Source organism: Oncorhynchus gorbuscha, linkage group LG24 (genome assembly GCF_021184085.1).
Source record: "Oncorhynchus gorbuscha isolate QuinsamMale2020 ecotype Even-year linkage group LG24, OgorEven_v1.0, whole genome shotgun sequence".
Classification (NCBI taxonomy): domain Eukaryota; kingdom Metazoa; phylum Chordata; class Actinopteri; order Salmoniformes; family Salmonidae; genus Oncorhynchus; species Oncorhynchus gorbuscha.
The window spans coordinates 11,337,915-11,355,103 of NC_060196.1; the positions used below are offsets into that span (position 1 = coordinate 11,337,915).

The window sequence follows — 17,189 nt, forward strand, 5'->3', positions numbered from 1 at the left end:
ATAATTCAGAAACTAAATTTAAGTTACTTCTGACCTTTTAGTTGATCCTCTCCTCATGAAGGAGAGATAATATCTTAAAGATGTGTGTTTATGGAAACAGAATTTCAATCCACAAGGAAATGTTTCTTAAAGATATCCTAAACTAAATATGTGTTTATTAGTCAGCAGGGGTCTGTACTTCAACATCATTGTGTTTTGATATATTTCTAATAAGGCCAAGAAGTCAAGCTTTTGTTTATGTAACATTTTGAGGATGGAAAATTATTGAAAATGTATTTATGCCTTCAAGCTCCTGTGAGCTTCACATATTGGTGCTCATGGATCCATGCAAGTCGCACATGCCCAAGAGGCCCCGCAACCTGGTCGTCACTTGTTACCACTGATACATTGTAGAAATAGGATGGGGTTTATAACTGTATCTTCTTAAAATGTGATTTTAAACCTAGCCACACTGCTAACTGTATGCCTGATCCTAACCGACATCAAGACCAAAAAGCACATTTTGTTTTTAGAAATTGTTACGATATTGACTTTGTGATTGGGGTAACTAGTGGAAACGCCGCAAGTCAACCTCCGGCTTCTGCAAAATGTACGATCCTCTTGCCATTCCTCCGTATCCGACGAGAATCGCGCTCATGAACATTAGCCAAGTCCTGTCTCCAACGAATTAAAGGCTGCCTAGGGCAAGGACGTGATGCTGTGCAGTTAAATTAGTAATATTTCGAGTACCCTGGTCTTAAAGTTAAAGTGAACATTGTTCTTGGTCACTTTACGTCCATCTACACTGAAGATAAATAATGTTATTGGTTGGCATCATAGCTCAAAGGTGTAGTTAAATGAAAAATGTATGCGTGCTTTTCTTAGAAGTACGGTACTACTTATTATGTTACTCATCAAATCTCCTATGACAAGTACTGTATCTTTCAAGCTGAGAGCAGACTTGTTTAGAAAGGACAGTGTGTCAGCAAGAATAGAGTAGAAAAGTAATATTACTTTATTCCATCTACATCACCTCAGTAAGGTAAATATTAAACTCCTTGTCCTAGCCTTGGTTTACGGTCTCTCTAAAAACAGGTATTTACTCAAGCCTGTTTCAAATTCCAAGTGAATGAGGGTCATGTGATTAATTATCCTCTTACCCCAAGACACTTCACACTATATTTAAGTATAGTTCCCAGATATCCCCAGCATACTTCTCAAGCCACACCGCTATGATTTTTCCCCTTTGTGGACACTCTTATGTCTGATAAGGCTAGTCAGGAAGGAGAAGCTCTTGTAACATAGTTTGCACTTGAAGGGCTTTTCCTTGGTGTGAACGGTCTGGTGCCTCTTCACATAATTTGCATCAGCGAAGCGCTTCCCACATGTGGGGCAGACATATGGCTTGTCTGCGTCTGTCCTAATGCTCTGCCTCCCACGTTGTGACCCAATGACACCAGAGGAGGTAGACGCAGGAGCCACCACCCTCAGGTGGTTAGTCTTTGAGCTCCCTCCTTGACCTCTAGCCATTGTTTGGGTGTTGTTGGGATTGTGTGCTGTGTTATAAGCTAGGTAGCTCTTGTGATGAACACCCATTCTGACCCTGTCTGTATTGGTGGGGTAACCATGAGGTAACTGAGGAAGGCTAGACCCAGGTCCAGGCTTTCTATTAACCCATTCACCAGGCATTAGATGTGTCCCTGAAGACAGACTTGCTGATAGACTACCACCAGAGGGGTCTCCCACCAGTCTCTGTGAAGGCTGAAGCCCAGGGTGACCTGCTCTGTTCATCATGGATACTGTGGTGTTTGTATCATAGGAACAGGAGGGTCTATCTCTATCAGCCCCAGGCCCTGCTACATCCCTGCACTGAGACTGTGAAGAGAAGGGTCTGGGCTGTGGACTGGAGCCTCTGTCTCTCTGATGACCACCAGGACTGAGGTTGTTCAGTCCACCTGTCCACTGGTTCTGTTCTGTGTGGTGGTGGAGTCTCTGTCCCTTGTGGTTCAGGCCTGGTTTTGAGCCGGGAAGGAAGAGCGACGGCTCCGGATCTAGGGTTCTGATCCGGGGCCAGGCTTTGTGACCAGCCACCTCAGAGGTCCAGTCTCTCCCGCAAGCAACACCAGATATCAACTGGTCCTCTGTAAACTGAACAGAAAAGCATAAAGGTTTATATAAGAAACTCTGCTGTACACACAGAAACATGACATGATATTATAAAATGTTAACCACAGTCAAACACATCTCGAACACTGATTGAAGTACCTAACAATATGGAGGCATTGGAGTTTATTATAAAAAAACATTTCCATATGTGTTGATTCAAGAATTAGTATTATGTTTTGGTTAGACTGTGAAGGGAAACTCAGTCCCTGCAATGATATATAGTCAGTCAACACAGAGTAAATTGTGTATTTAATTTAAACAAAATGGTCTTACACTCAACTTTGAGGTACAGTACTTTTATTGCACAAAATGATATGTGACAAGTAGAATAACTTTTCTCACTATGGTAACACTTTATATTTTCTGTAAATGTGGTACCCTCACAGTGATAAAATGTATTTTAGAATACTTTGGAAAAAGTAAAACAACACACACAGCTTCACCACTTCATGTCAAGTAAACATGAATTAAGGCACTAATTTCCTCATTATAAAACACCAGCATCAAAACAGGACAATTGTCACTTTTCATTAGTGAAAAGATTTTACAGACACAATCACACCAACCATCACCATATAATTTACTCTACCTCATCATACTCATTATTTCCTCAGTTCACCTCATCCAGTTCCATATACATCCAAAAACCAATAGAATTAACGACTACTACATTACATGTCAGTACACTCTATTCATGGGCCTTGTGCATTTTCTGTTGGTGTATCCTGAGGTAGCTCCTCTCTGAGAACCTCTTCCCACAGTGCATACAGGCGAACGGCCTCTCTCCCGTGTGGACCTTCAGGTGCATCTTCAGCTGGTGCTGGTGAGAGAACCTCTTCTCACACTGGGGGCAGCTGTAGGGTTTCTCCCCTGTGTGGACCCTCTGGTGCCTCTTCAGGCTGGACGATTGGGAGAAACTGGCACGGCACAGGTGGCAAACAAATGGTTTCTCTCCCGTGTGAATCCTCTGGTGAATCTCCACCTGTTGGGGGAAACTGAAGGCTTTCCCACAGAAAGAACACGGGAAGCGCTTCTCTGTGGCGCAGCCACCTTTACTGATTCCGTCTCTACTTCTGTCATCTGTCAATCGGCTTGTGTAGCTATTTAGTGTTGAGGCACTGATATTGTCGGGGGTCTGGTTTAACATTTGGAAAGTGTGGGGAGGACGAAGGCCAGGAAGTGTCTGTGTTGTCACAGGATCCATGTTCCATTTGATAGATCCTATAGAAGGCAGGCTGAAGGCAGAACCTGTTAGGTGGTTAACCTGAGGTGCCATCAGTCTCTCTGAATCACAACTATAGGAGCAGGATGGAGCATCGCTTGCCAAGTCTGTTTCTGTTCTTTCAAGCCACATACCTCCCTGTCCCCGCAGACCAAATCGACGCCTCACTCTTGTCTCTGACAATCTGTTGTCTTGGAGACTAAGTTTGGTCGTTGTTTTGTGTTCGATTGTCTGTTTCTGGTTAACAGTGTTGTTCCCCAGCCCAGAGTTGATGATGCTGTCCCATCCACTGACCTCCACTATGTCGCTACTGGTCCTGGCCTGCTCCGCGATGTTGTCCCCTGGAGCCTTGGCTGCACCGGTCGGGGTCTGGAAATCCAAGATGGCCACCCAGTCTCCTCTGTTATCCTCCAGCCAATCACCTGGAGGTTACAAAATAGACTACAAACATGGCACAGAAAACTGTACATATGAAGTTTTTTTGGGGTCAATTTCCTGGTGAAGTTTGTACATGTGTGGGTTTTAGTATGTAAACATACATTGTACTGATTTCATTTTATTGAATGAAGAGAAAATAATAGCCAGGCGTATCCCAATGAAGAAGCTATATCTATTATGTTCTGTATATTTAGGTCTCTCTTACCTTGCTCCCCCATCTTTAGTCCACTCTGCAGATCAATGCTCTCTGGTCCGTCTTCTATTGTCTCCTCTTTGACTATCAGCAGATCAGGATTTCCATCCTCCATGTCTACTGACTGTAAGAGATACAGGGTGGGAGGATGTTGAATCAAGATATCTGATATGAGCACCCTGCTATGGAGCATCTTCTGATTGGGCAATGAGGGATTGATGTGATACTATGCAAACGTGTTATTTGAATTGATTATATGACACTCCAATGGTTTGATAATTGAAAGGCATGGTCCTACACGTAAGACAAAATGAATCAAGACCTGGGCCCTTATCCATAAAGAGTCTCGGAGTGGGAGTGCTGATTGAGGATCGGGTCCCCACTTGTCTATATAATCTTAGTCATTATGATCTAAAAGGCTAATTGAATCCTAGATCAGTACTCCTACTCTGAGAGGCTTTGTGGATCCGGGCACTGAACAAATACCATTCAGACAGTAGTTTACTGTGGGCTTACCTCCGTGAGACTGTGTGTGTTCTTGTGCTGCTCAGCTGGTTCCTCTGTGGGTCCAGGAAGAGGTGTAGTCTGGTTGTCCTCCATGACGATGGTCCCCTCAGGGTTCCCCAGACCCTCCTCACACCCCTCCTCCTTCACCAGCAGCACCTCTGGAACCTCCTCCTCCTGGAAGAGACAGGTGATACAGATTACAGACATACACTCCCTCAGGTATGCACACACAGAAAACACACTTTCAACATGGAGTGTTTACCCATCCCCACTACGTTTGAGTCCTATACTGTAGTTACAGAATAACTTCATTGTTGTTAAACACATCATGGTGGACATAAATATGATGTTGTGGGTAAATATGAGTCAGCTATGATAAGTCATCATCAGACAAACCTGACTAAACTATTTTGACATGTACAGTAGGTGTTAGTTAGTGTGTGGGTCTAGAGTCAATGAAAGTCTTTGAATGAAAAGTTCCGATTTTGTTTATTAAAACAACATGAAAACCACACATACACCTCAACAAAAAAATCTGCATTAACATAAACTGAATTAATTTTCTCATGAAGTGCCTTGTGACAATTTGAACATCATATAGCCTTACACAGCACAAACAATATGAAACAGACTTTGTTGTCTTATATACCACACGATCTGTGGATATTTTCTGCTGACAACATTTAAAATAAATGTTTTAAATTCATGCAGGGTTTGATCTTCATGTCAGAAGCTATCATGTGGAATGGTTACTTTCTATGTTATAGAGTGGAATGGTTTTTCTGCTGGTGTATCCTGAGGTATCTCCTCTCTGAGAACCTCTTCCCGCAGTGATTACAGGCGAACGGCCTCTCTCCTGTGTGGACCTTCAGGTGCATCTTCAGGTGGTCCTGGCGGGAGAACCTCTTCTCACACTGGGTACAGCTGAAGGGTTTCTCTCCCGTGTGGACCCTCTGGTGCCTCTCTACTTTCTGGAGGCAGCTGAAGCCTTTGTTACAGAACATGCAGAGGAACCGTTTCTCTTTAATATTGCCTGATGTGGCTCCCCTTCTCTGAGCCTGGGCTCTAGCCCTGTCATTTGAGTTCAATACCTCATCAAAACGGACACGGCCATGTGACTCGGAGGGCCCCATTGATGTGGACACTGGGTTTCGATCCCTGAACGCGTGTAAAGGGGAGCGGGTGGCAACATTTAGATCGGTCTCTAAGCTTTCCCTGTAATCTAAGAAATCTCTGCCCTGTGAGTGTCCATCTCCAAGGTGACTATCTGCATTCCATGTGGGAGGAGCATCGCCCTCTACTTTGACAGTCACTTCATCTACCACTATAACCTCCCTTTTCTTATCAAGGCAGCCTTCAGAGTATACACTACTACTGTAATGGTTCCTGTCCCCTCTAGATAGATCCGTCTGTGTCTCTAAACCCAAGGGCATGTTGCCAGGGTCCATGTTTGTAACGTAAGAATAAGACAGATCATCGCCGCCAGTGTCTAACACGTCACTATCACCATGGGAATGAACCATCTTCTGCCTATGGTGAAATACCGGTAAATACTCTGAGCAGGGAGCAGGAGGACAGCCCAGTCTCCCTAGCCCCAATCTCTCTGGGTCTGATCCTTTGTGTAAGAGCCTGTGTGTTACAGTTAAAGTCTTGGTCTCTGCCTCTGACTTGAGGACGGCGTTCAGCGTTCCACTGACCTCCGTGATGCTGCGTCGGGCACTGGGCTGCGCTGGGGTGGTAGTGGGGTCCTCTGTGGCTACAGGGGGCGCTCCAGTCTGGATGTCTCTGCTGTGCCGTGGGTCCTCCTCTCCTTCAGACCTCTCCTGCTTGAACCCAGGACCTGCAGCCTCTGCATCTGCTGACTGACACAAGATGATAATGTTGTAGGGAAGTCTCATAAGCTCCCCTATGGCAGATAAATGAGGATGTACATGTAAGCAAGTGAATAGGTGAGGGTAGCCTTTCTGAAACTTTCCAAAGTAATTGTAATTTGTAATGCAACACTATTACACTAACCTCTATCATGATAATGTGCTGGGTTGAGGTTCCACTCCCCTCATCAACAGTGATTTGTTGACCATCTCTCCATGTATTGTGTCCCGCTGGCTTCACAATAGTCCTGTGGCCTCCAGTGAGATGTCCTTCACCTGAGAGAGTGATTGGGGGCAAAGATGTGGTTAGCTACTGTCAATGCTATATTGTACACTTAACAATGTCTACAACTGGCAAGGATGTAACATAACTTCTTGATATACAATTTATTGCACTGATCAATGTATTATGCATCATATTGTTTTAATTGAGTAAATAATAGCCATGCAGTAAATCAATACATTTGTTTAGAATATTATATTGTCTATATATGCAAGATTACTAAGTAATCGGGTTAATTATTACATACAATCCAAAAACTGACCAATAACCAATTCTGGGTAATACAGCTTAACACAGACGGTAACTGCGTTATACATGATACGCGACAGGCCACGCAGCTAAATGTACCTCTTGAAATTCCTCTGTATCGGTCGAGGATCTTGACACTACTGGGACGACTGGCGAGGACGCGCTCTCGTATTGTCCTCTCTGCGCGCTCCCGTGCCACCTTCAGTTCCAGTAGTTTCCTCCGCAATGTCCTGTTTTCTTTCCGGCTTTGAGTTATTTCCAAACGAAACACTGCATAGTCGTCGTCTACGAGTTTACAGATCTCTGCCACGGCTGCATTCGCTAGCACCTCCACGATGGAGGCTATTTGAGTGTGAAAAACCATACAGTTAGCCATTGTTAGCAGCTAGCTAGCGTTACGTAGAGAACATCTATCAACCAAGTCCCGTCTCTAGCGCGAATTAAGCACTACATGGGGTAAGTATTCGATGCTGTGCAGTTAAATTAATCATATTATGAGTTCCATGTTGTTAATAAACGTCTAAATACAAAAAACGCTAACGTGGAAATTGTTTCTTGGTCACTGTTCACTCCCTTTACTTCTTCGTGTGCGTTTCCGGCAGGCTAGAAGCTTTGTTGCGTAGACTAATGCTGCTGCGTTTTACAGGATCGGAGTGTGAATTGCACATTTTGTCACAAAAAGGGGGGGGGGCAAATGAATTGCACCAGCTAACCCTACACGTACACTGAGTGTACAACACATTAGGAACACTTTCCTAATATTGAGTTGCACCCCCTTGTGCCCTCAGAACAGCCTCAATACGTCAGCCATGGACGACAAGATGTTGAAAGTGTTCCACAGGGATGCTGTCCTATGTTGATTTCAATGCGTCCCACATTTGTGTCAAGTACGCTGGATAATTTTTGGGGGGTGGACCATTAATGATTACCACGGTTAACTGTTGAGTGTGAACAATACAGCAGTGTTGTGGTTCTTGACACGAACCGGTGTGCCTGGCACCTACTACTATACCCCGTTCAAAGACACGTAAATCTTTTGTTGCCCGTTCCCTCTGAATGGCACCCACACATGTCTCAAGGCTTAAAAATCCCTCTTTAACCTGTCTCCTCCCCTTCATCTACACTGATTATGTGGATTTAACAGGTGATATTATTACAGGATAATAGCTTTCATCTGGTCAGTCTATGTCATGGAAAGGGAAGTGTCCTAATGTTTTGTTCACTTAGAGTATATACCACTATACCCCAAAAATCCATTACTTGAACCCAACCAGATCCTACTTCAGGCCAACAGCCTGGGCGGATGGAACCCCTATCGCCTTCTCTTAAAACCCCCTGTAGATATTCTATGCTAAAAATCTCAATTTTTTGGTGCAATACAATTCAGTGTAGTACAATTAATAACCATAGCTTACTGATACTCATCCTCTCTGGATCTCTCTATTCAGACCTACTCACTGGGGGGGGCTGCCAGTTGAATTACTCACCCTTGGGCTATCCTCTACTATCTTCACTGCCTCAACATAAAAACTATCTCAACCTGTCTCTCTCTCACAGGGCACTTCTGATCCCCAGCTGCATGGGCGCCCCCACAGTTGACACAAAATACTTTCTCTATCCCAACTTTACACTCTCTATCTCCACACTTTTGCAACATGTCGGAATCCTTGGCACCAAAAGCACTGTAGTGGGTTCGGAACATAGGCCCTCACAGAATAGCAAATATTAACCTTACCAGGTAGAAACTCTGTGTCAAAGCTCAACAAGACAGACAGGGTATTCTGAGTCACGCCATTGCCACAGGGTCTAAATCTCAGCATCCTGCATCACAAACACCAGGAATATAATTTTTTCATTTGATCCACCTTTACTCTACGCCTCCCCATTGATCGCTCCTTTGAGAAAGCAAAGCACGACACAGGTTGATCCCAGAGGCGCGTGACGTGGTTCGCTCACTGCCTCTGGGCGGAGGATGCAAAAAATATATATATATAAAATTCCACCCAATCTTTGACAGGTCACATTTTGTCCTTTTAAATAGCTTGAAACAACATGGTCCGGCCGAATAGCAGGGATCCACTTTTTCCAAAAAAAGGTCACTCCTACCGGTCCAAAATCATCTCTGGTAGGATTCTCAGAGCAAACGTTAGAAGTCTCTACCACACCTGTTGCCGCAGGTACTTCATCCTGGTCAGGCTAATTCTTTTAACACCATTACCAGGTATATATTCGGAAGATGTAGGTTTGAGCCTGGTGTCTTCACACTCTTCCGTGTCTGCGCCATGACTGAGAGAGAACTAGATCAATCAAGACACCCCATTTCTGTTTTAAATTGAAGAGAAAGGATCTTATTGGTTGGCATCATAGTTCAAAGGGTGTGGTTAAATGAAAAAGGTATGCACACTGTTCTTTGAAATATGCTACTTCTTATTACATTACACCCTAACCCTAACCCTACATTACACATCAAATCCCTAACCCTAACCCTACATTGTAGAATAATAGTGAAGACATCAAAACTATGAAATAACACATATGGAATCATATAGTAACCAAAAAAGTGTTAAACAAATCAAATAGCCACCCTTTGCCTTAATGACAACTTTGCATACTGTTGGCATTCTCTCAACCAGCTTCATGAGGTAGTCACCTGGAACACATTTCAATTAACAGGTGTGCCTTCATAAGTTAATTTGTGGAATTTCTTTCCTTCTTAATGTGTTTGAGCCAATTGGTTGTGTTGTGACATGGTGGGGGGGTATACAGAAGATAGCCCTATTTGGTTAAAAACCAAGTCCATATTATGGCAAGAACAGCTTAAATAAGCAAAGAGAAACGACAGTCCATCATTCCTTTAAGAAATGAATGTCAGTCAATATTTATTTATTTATTTATTTAGCCTTTATTAAACCAGGAAAGGCTCATTGAGATTAAAATATATTTTTCAAGAGCACCCTGGCCATTGCTGCAAAGAAACCACTACTAAAATACACCAATAAGAAGAAGAGACTTGCATGGGCCAAGAAACACAAGCAATGGACATTAGACTGGTGGAAATTTGTCCTTTGGTCTGGAGTCCAAAGTTGAGATTTTTGGTTCCAACCCCGTGTCTTTTTGTTATGCAGTGTGGGTGAATGGTTGATCTCTGCATGTGTATTTCCCACCGTAAAGTGACACTGTCAGTGATTTAACCAGTATGGCTACCACAGCATTCTGCAGCAATACACCATCCCATCTGTTTTGCGCTTAGTGGGACTATCATTTGTTTTTCAACAGGACAATGAACCAACGCACCTCCAGGCTGTGTAAGGGCTATTTGACCAGGAAGGAGAGTGATGGAGTGCTGCATCAGATGACCTGGCCTCCACAATCACCCGACCTCATCCAAATTGATATGGTTTGGGATGAGTTGGACTGCAGTGAGTGAAGGACAGCAGCCAACAAGTGCTCAGCATATGTGGGAACTAATTCAAGACTGTTGGAAGAGTATTCCAGGTGAAGCTGGTTGAGAGAATGCCAAGAGTGTGCAAAGCTGTCATCAAGGCAAAGGGTGGCTATTTGAAGAATCTCAAATATATTTTGATTTTGTTTCAAAAAATGTTTGATTACTACATGATTCCTTATGTGTTATTTCATAGTATTGATGTCTTCACTATTATTCTACAATGTAAAAAAAGAACTTGAATAAGTAGGTGTTCTAAAACGTTTGACCGGTAGTGTACGTTGTAGCTTAGACCTACTTTACATCATCTGAGTTTTTTGTGTTGTGCCCACCAACGGTTGAGACAACATGCTCATGAATACAGGGGGGGGGGGCAATTGAGTTGATACACCATTTGACATTTAAATTGAATAGAAATCAAATCAAATTCTATTGGTCACATTACACATGATTAGCAGATGTTATTGTGGGTGTAGTGAAATGCTTGTGCTTCTAGCTCCGACAGTGGAGTTATATCTAACAAGTATTATATAACAAATTACACAACATATACCCAATACACACAAATCAAAGTAGGACTGAATTAAGACTATGTACATTAGGACGAGCAATGTCAGATCGGAACGGACTAAGATACAGTAGAATAGTATAGAATACAGTATATACATATGAGATGAGTAATATAAGATATGTAAACATTATTAAGTGACTAAGATACTGTATAATAGTATAGAATACAGTATATACATATGAGATTAGTAATACCAGATATGTTAACATTATTAAAGTGACTAGTGTTCCATTCCTTAAAGTGGCAAGTGATTTCTAGTCTATGCTTATTGGCAGCAGCCTAATGTGCTAGTGATGACTGTTTAACAGTCTGATGGCCTTGATAGAAGCTGTTTTTCAGTCTCTCAGTCCCAGCTTTGATGCCCCTGTACTGACGCCGTCTTCTGGACGATAGCGGGGTGAACAGGCAGTGGCTCAGATGGTTGATGTCCTTGATGATCTTTTTGGCCTTCCTGTGACATCGGGTGCTAGAGGGCGGGTAGTTTGCCCTCGGTAGTGCGTTGGGCAGACCGCACCACTCTCTGGAGAACCTTGCGGTTGCAGGTGGTGCAGTTGCCGTACCAGGCGGTGACACAGCCCGACAGGATGCTTTCAATTGTGCATCTGTAAAAGTTTGAGGGGTTTAGGTGACAAGCCAAATTTCTTTAGCCTCCTGAGGTTGAAGAGGTTCTGTTGTTCCTTCTTCACCACACTGTCTGTGTGGGTGGTCCATTTCAGTTTGTCGGTGATGTGTACGCCAAGGAACTTGAAGATTTCCACCTTCTCCACTGCGGTCCCTTTGATGTAGATAGGGGGGTGAACCCTCAGCTGTTTCCTGAAGTCCACGATCTTGAAATGTCCATGAAATGTTAACCTCTTAAAGCGGTATCCTTACTTCTCATTGACACACTTGTATACAGTGTCTCTTCCACCCGTGTGAAGTAGGATGTGAAATCCGACACCACTTTTAGCTCTGATCTCCTTCCTACTATTTCATTCACTCTTCTGACTGTCCATCAACTCCTGGCTGAACCCTACGTCACAGCCACTGGCAGCTGGGGAGAGTGGTTTCGTCACTCTAGCACAGTGGTTCCCATCATTGTCCGGGTATTGTTCCACAAACTGAATAATACTCTGCCCGGAGTGCCCCTGAAGTACCCCCTCATGTGCATTTTACCAGTAAGTCTATGGTCTCGTGAGTCTTCTAAAGTACCCTCTGTGGATAGGCCAATTCCCCCCAGGGGTCCTTATACCCCTGGTTGGGAACCACTGCTCTAGGACATTCAGAGATTGCTTTATAGCCAACTTTATCAAAGTAATCGAAAATCATTTATAGATTTTAAACAAAAAACACATTGTTTGTCATAAAAGGACAAGGTTAATATTAGATGTAATGCGAGTCCCCAACAAGTTCAGAAAGCCGATCTTTGGTCCTCAGCCTGTTTGACTCCATGAATGTGTGTGTTAGTTAGCTAACTTTTGCTTGTCCAGAGATGTCTGTCTTGATGCTTTTTCCAGGTAAAAAAAAGGAGGTAGCAAAAGAATACACACCAAGATTTCTGAATTTGTGCATTGCTCATGCTTTCAAAATGTCGGAGCCTGGGGAAGACACGTTTCTGAGGTCAGCAGGACAATTATGAGATGGAGTTGTGTCGAGATGCCACCGGCCGCTAGCACAGCCGGGAGAAGAGGAATATTGGGACAGGGACACGGAAAGGTGTATTTCGGAGGAGGAATGGAGGAGGAAAAAGAGGTCGCCGAGAATGAGGAAAGCAACGGTTGCATATGATGAAGATGGCGATTTTAAAAAGGGAGATGGTGTCAAAGAAGACTTGGGTCACGTACAAACAGAGTAAGATGTCCAACAGACCGAGTTCTGGAGGTGAAATGGAAGTGAATGAAGCCGAGTTAAGTGAGGTGGAAGGCGCGGGGAAGATCTCGGAGCCCGAACCTGGCATCGATGGACATTATAAAGAAGAATCTGGTCCAGTAGGAGTGACATTTTTGGAGAAAGTGGATCCTTTTCGCGGAGCCTTTTGTGGTTTCGAGATTGGTGGGAAAGGAGTTGGGTGCAGTTGAATCAGTGATAATAGCCTATAGTGGACTTGTGATATTTGTTTGTGTTTCTTCTGCCCAGGGGGAGTGGGCGCTCCGTGTAACGCAACTTGGGTCAAGATCTTTCGTGCTTTGCTCTTAGGAACAGGGCACTATTGAAAGGAGTGATTTCTGGGGTAGCATTGAGTGTAGAGAAATTGAAGTTGAAGATTCCTGGTGTGACGCCCGCCGTTTGGTGCGATGCAGACTCGGTGGTGAGCGTGGTGCAACAGAGGGGGGTCACTGTCAGTCCTTTGGAATCAGAGTCTTTACCCGACAAATTCATGTTAGGATGTATCAGTTATCCTGTTAGAGTTTTTTTTCTCCAAATCCACTACGTTGTTTTAGGTGATGGTCATGTCTATTTTTATTGTCGGTATTTCTATGATTTCGCGAGTGGATTGCCCAACAATCACTCATATAGCAAAAGGTGTGTACATGAACAGAATTATAATTTGAATGTGAACATCATCATCAAGTAACAATAGTCTGCTGACAGGTGACATTAGGCCATTGTTACTTTCATGTTGATGGGCTGTTTTTCTATGCTTATGTGAGGGGCTAATCTGTAAATCATTTATGACAAAGTAATCCTATTGCCAGCCATTTTGAGATGTGTCCCTTATCATAAAGTTGTTTCTCGTGTCCCTGTGACAGACTGTAATGCCTGTTCTGTCTGTGCCCATATATTTTGTTTGTCCACAGGTCTCACAAAGACGATTGATGCGCTCGCAAAACTTTGAGACTGTGAGGGAGTGAAGTACAGAAGAACAAGTGTCATCAACCACCTCTATTGGCCTTCATCAACCTCAGTCTGGCAAAGAAACAGTGCCAAAGTGGACATCAGCTGAAAATCACATACAACACACCTACACCCATGACAATGCCCTCTACCCAAACTGTCTCCACGGAGCCCTTGAGGAACGCAAATGGCTAAAACCAAGTATGTATATCTTAAGTATGTTTATTAAGCTGTTTGTTTTCTATAATGTAATTTCAGCCTTACAAATCTCAATTTTGCTCAACAGGCACCAAGGCTGGGGAAACACTGCCTGCCATCATACTGAACACACGCCTCCTGAAAGATGTGAAGATTAGCCCTCTATACCAGACCTTTGCAATTGAGGACTTCCACAGGCTGATTTTGATTTTTGCACCCAATAATTCGATTTATTCCTTCCCTGGCATGCTGTGCAGGTAACCATGCATATTTTTCCATCTCTCTACATTTGTAGACTGTTGCTTGCTGCATTGCATTGGAACGAGAATGCCAACTGGCCACCAGCAACAACTGCTGCAGGGGAGCTGAGATACGAGATACATTTCCCCAATGTTCAAGAAAGGGGAATATTCTGTCTCTTGTATTTGGGAAGTTCTATTTCATCCCGCCACAAATACTTTCAACCCAAATAAATACTGTTACAAATATAGACAGTACTGTACTTGTTTGAAACATTTTTTTGGTTTGTATGCAGGGCCGGCCACTAAAATTGTTTAGTCGCCCCCCTCGACGGCAGAGAAAAATGTACATTTTAATATACATTTCCTGCAATTCTACTCGTTTTGCCATGGGTCGTAGAGAAAATGTTGCAGTTTTAAAGCACGTTTTCTGTGTAGCAATTTTATAACAAATTTTAACAAATTTCCTGCAATTCTACAATTTTTTTCCATGGTTTATTCAATGTTAATGATATACAGTTGAAGTCCGAAGTTTACATACACCTTAGCCAAATACATTTAAACTCATTTTTTTCACAATTCCTGACATTTAATCAGAGTAAAAAATTCCCTGTCTTAAGTCAGTTTGGATCAGCACTTTATTTTAAGAATGTGAAATGTCAGAATATTAGTAGAAATAATGATTTATTTCAGCTTTTATTTATTTCATCACATTCCCATTAGGTCAGAAGTTTACATACTTCCCACAATAAGTTGGGTGAATTTTGGCCATTTCCTCCTGACAGAGCTGGTGTAACTGAGTCAGGTTTGTAGGCCTCCTTGCTCACACATGCTTTTTCAGTTCTGCCCACAAATATTCTATAGGATTGAGGTCAGGGCTTTGTGAGGGCCACTCCAATACCTTGACTTTGTTGTCCTTAAAGCCATTTTGCCACAAATTTGAAAGTATGCTCGGGGTCATTGTCCATTTGGAAGACCCATTTTTATTTTTATTTAACCAGGTACAACTGCGACCTGGCAAAGATAAATCAAAGCAGTGTGACAGAAACAACAACACAGAGTTACATGGAATAAACAAGCGTACAGTCAACACAATAGAAAAAAAGAAAGTCTATATACAGCGTGTGCAAATTGCATGAGGAGGTATGGCAATAAATAGGCCATAGTAGCAAAGTAATTACAATTTAGCAGATTAACACTGGAGTGATAGATGAGCAGATGATGGTGTGTAAGTAGTGATACTGGTGTGCAAAAGAGCAGCAAAGTAAATAAAAACAATATGGGGATGAGGTAGGTAGATTGGGTGGGCTATTTACAGATGGACTATGTACAGCTGTAGCGATCGGTTAGCTGCTGTTTAAAGTTAGTGAGGGAAATGTAAGTCTCCAGCTTCAGCGATTTTTGCAATTCATTCCAGTAACTTGCAGCAGAGAACTGGAAGGAAAGACGGCCAAAATAGGTGTTGGCTTTGGGGATGAGTGTGTGTTGTCATCGTGAGCTAAAGCGGAGCTTTACCTAGCATAGACTTGTAGATGACCTGGAGCCAGTGGGTCTGGCGACGAGTATGTAGCGAGGGCCAGCCGACTAGAGCATACAGATCGCAGTGGTGGGTGGTATAAGGTGCTTTAGTGACAAAATGGATGGCACTGTGATAAACTGCATCCAGTTTGCTGAGTAGAGTGTTGGAAGCAATTTTGTAGATGACATCGCCGAAGTCGAGGATCGGTAGGATAGTCAGTTTTACTAGGGTAAGTTTGGCGGCGTGAGTGAAGGAGGCTTTGTTGCGGAATAGAAAGCCAACTCTAGATTTGATTTTCGATTAGAGATGTTTGATATGAGTCTGGAAGGAGAGTTTACAGTCTAGCCAGACACCTAGGTACTTATAGATGTTCACATATTCAAGGTTGGAACCATCCAGGGTGGTGATGCTAGTCAGGCGTGCGGGTGCAGGCAGTGAACGGTTGAAAAGCATGCATTTGGTTTTACTAGAGTTTATGAGCAGTTGGAGTCGACAGAAGGAGTGTTGTATGGCATTGAAGCTCGTTTGGAGGTTAGATAGCACAGTGTCCAAGGACGGGCCGGAAGTATATAGAATGGTGTCGTCTGCGTAGAGGTGGATCAGGGAATCGCCCGCAGCAAGAGCAACATCATTGATATATACAGAGAAAAGAGTCGGCCCGAGAATTGAACCCTGTGGCACCCCCATAGAGACTGCCAGAGGACCGGACAGCATGCCCTCCGATTTGACACACTGAACTCTGTCTGCATAGTAGTTGGTGAACCAAGCAAGGCAGTCATCAGAAAAACCGAGGCTACTGAGTCTGCCGATAAGAATATAGTGATTGACAGAGTCGAAAGCCTTGGCAAGGTCGATGAAGACGACTGCACAGTACTGTCTTTTATCGATGGCGGTTATGATATCGTTTAGTACCTTGAGCGTGGCTGAGGTGCACCCGTGACCGGCTCGGAAACCAGATTGCACAGCGGAAAAAGGTACGGTGGGATTCGAGATGGTCAGTGACCTGTTTGTTGACTTGGCTTTCGAAGACCTTAGATAGGCAGGGCAGGATGGATATAGGTCTGTAACAGTTTGGGTCCAGGGTGTCTCCCCCCTTTGAAGAGGGGGATGACTGCGGCAGCTTTCCAATCCTTGGGGATCTCAGACGATATGAAAGAGAGGTTGAACAGGCTGGTAAATAGGGGTTGCGACAATGGCGGCGGATAGTTTCAGAAATAGAGGGTCCAGATTGTCAAGCCCAGCTGATTTGTACGGGTCCAGGTTTTGCAGCTCTTTCAGAACATCTGCTATCTTGATTTGGGTAAAGGAGAACCTGGAGAGGCTTGGGCGAGTAGCTGCGGGGGGGGGGGGGGGGAGCTGTTGGCCGAGGTTGGAATAGCCAGGCGGAAGGCATGGCCAGCCGTTGAGAAATGCTTGTTGAAGTTTTCGATAATCATGGATTCATCGGTGGTGACCGTGTCGTCTAGCCTCAGTGCAGTGGGTAGCTGGGAGGAGGTGC

The 17,189-nt window shown here is 43.7% G+C and overlaps 3 protein-coding genes and 1 long non-coding RNA gene across 6 annotated transcripts in view; 1 reads left to right on the forward strand and 3 right to left on the reverse strand.

Annotated features, from left to right (window-relative positions):
- Nucleotides 1-17,189, reverse strand: part of LOC124012438 (zinc finger protein 606-like) — a 1,040,669-nt gene that overhangs the window by 782,744 nt on the left and 240,736 nt on the right. The gene's annotated exons all lie outside the window — the stretch shown is intronic.
- LOC124012437 overlaps nt 1-17,189 on the reverse strand; it is a 971,157-nt gene that overhangs the window by 746,568 nt on the left and 207,400 nt on the right. The gene's annotated exons all lie outside the window — the stretch shown is intronic.
- On the reverse strand, nt 957-7,517 carry LOC124012432. 3 transcript variants are annotated; one of them, XM_046326041.1, is made up of 7 exons: nt 7,008-7,517; nt 6,522-6,652; nt 6,203-6,367; nt 4,515-4,679; nt 4,011-4,122; nt 3,662-3,789; nt 961-2,127 (listed from the first exon to the last, which is right to left on the reverse strand). In XM_046326041.1, exons 1-7 carry the CDS (start codon nt 7,282-7,284, stop codon nt 1,210-1,212), a joined length of 1,896 nt encoding a protein of 631 aa, XP_046181997.1. In that variant the 5' UTR covers nt 7,285-7,517; the 3' UTR covers nt 961-1,209. The 3 variants fall into 3 exon arrangements, with proteins under 3 accessions (XP_046181999.1, XP_046181997.1, XP_046181998.1); XM_046326043.1 differs by lacking the exon at nt 7,008-7,517 and having other exon boundaries at nt 957-2,127; nt 6,203-6,411; nt 6,522-6,647; XM_046326042.1 differs by lacking the exon at nt 961-2,127 and having other exon boundaries at nt 2,432-3,789.
- On the forward strand, nt 7,012-14,393 carry LOC124012501. Its single transcript, XR_006834728.1, has 3 exons — nt 7,012-7,364; nt 13,699-13,936; nt 14,022-14,393. It is a non-coding gene; the product is annotated as an uncharacterized LOC124012501 (long non-coding RNA).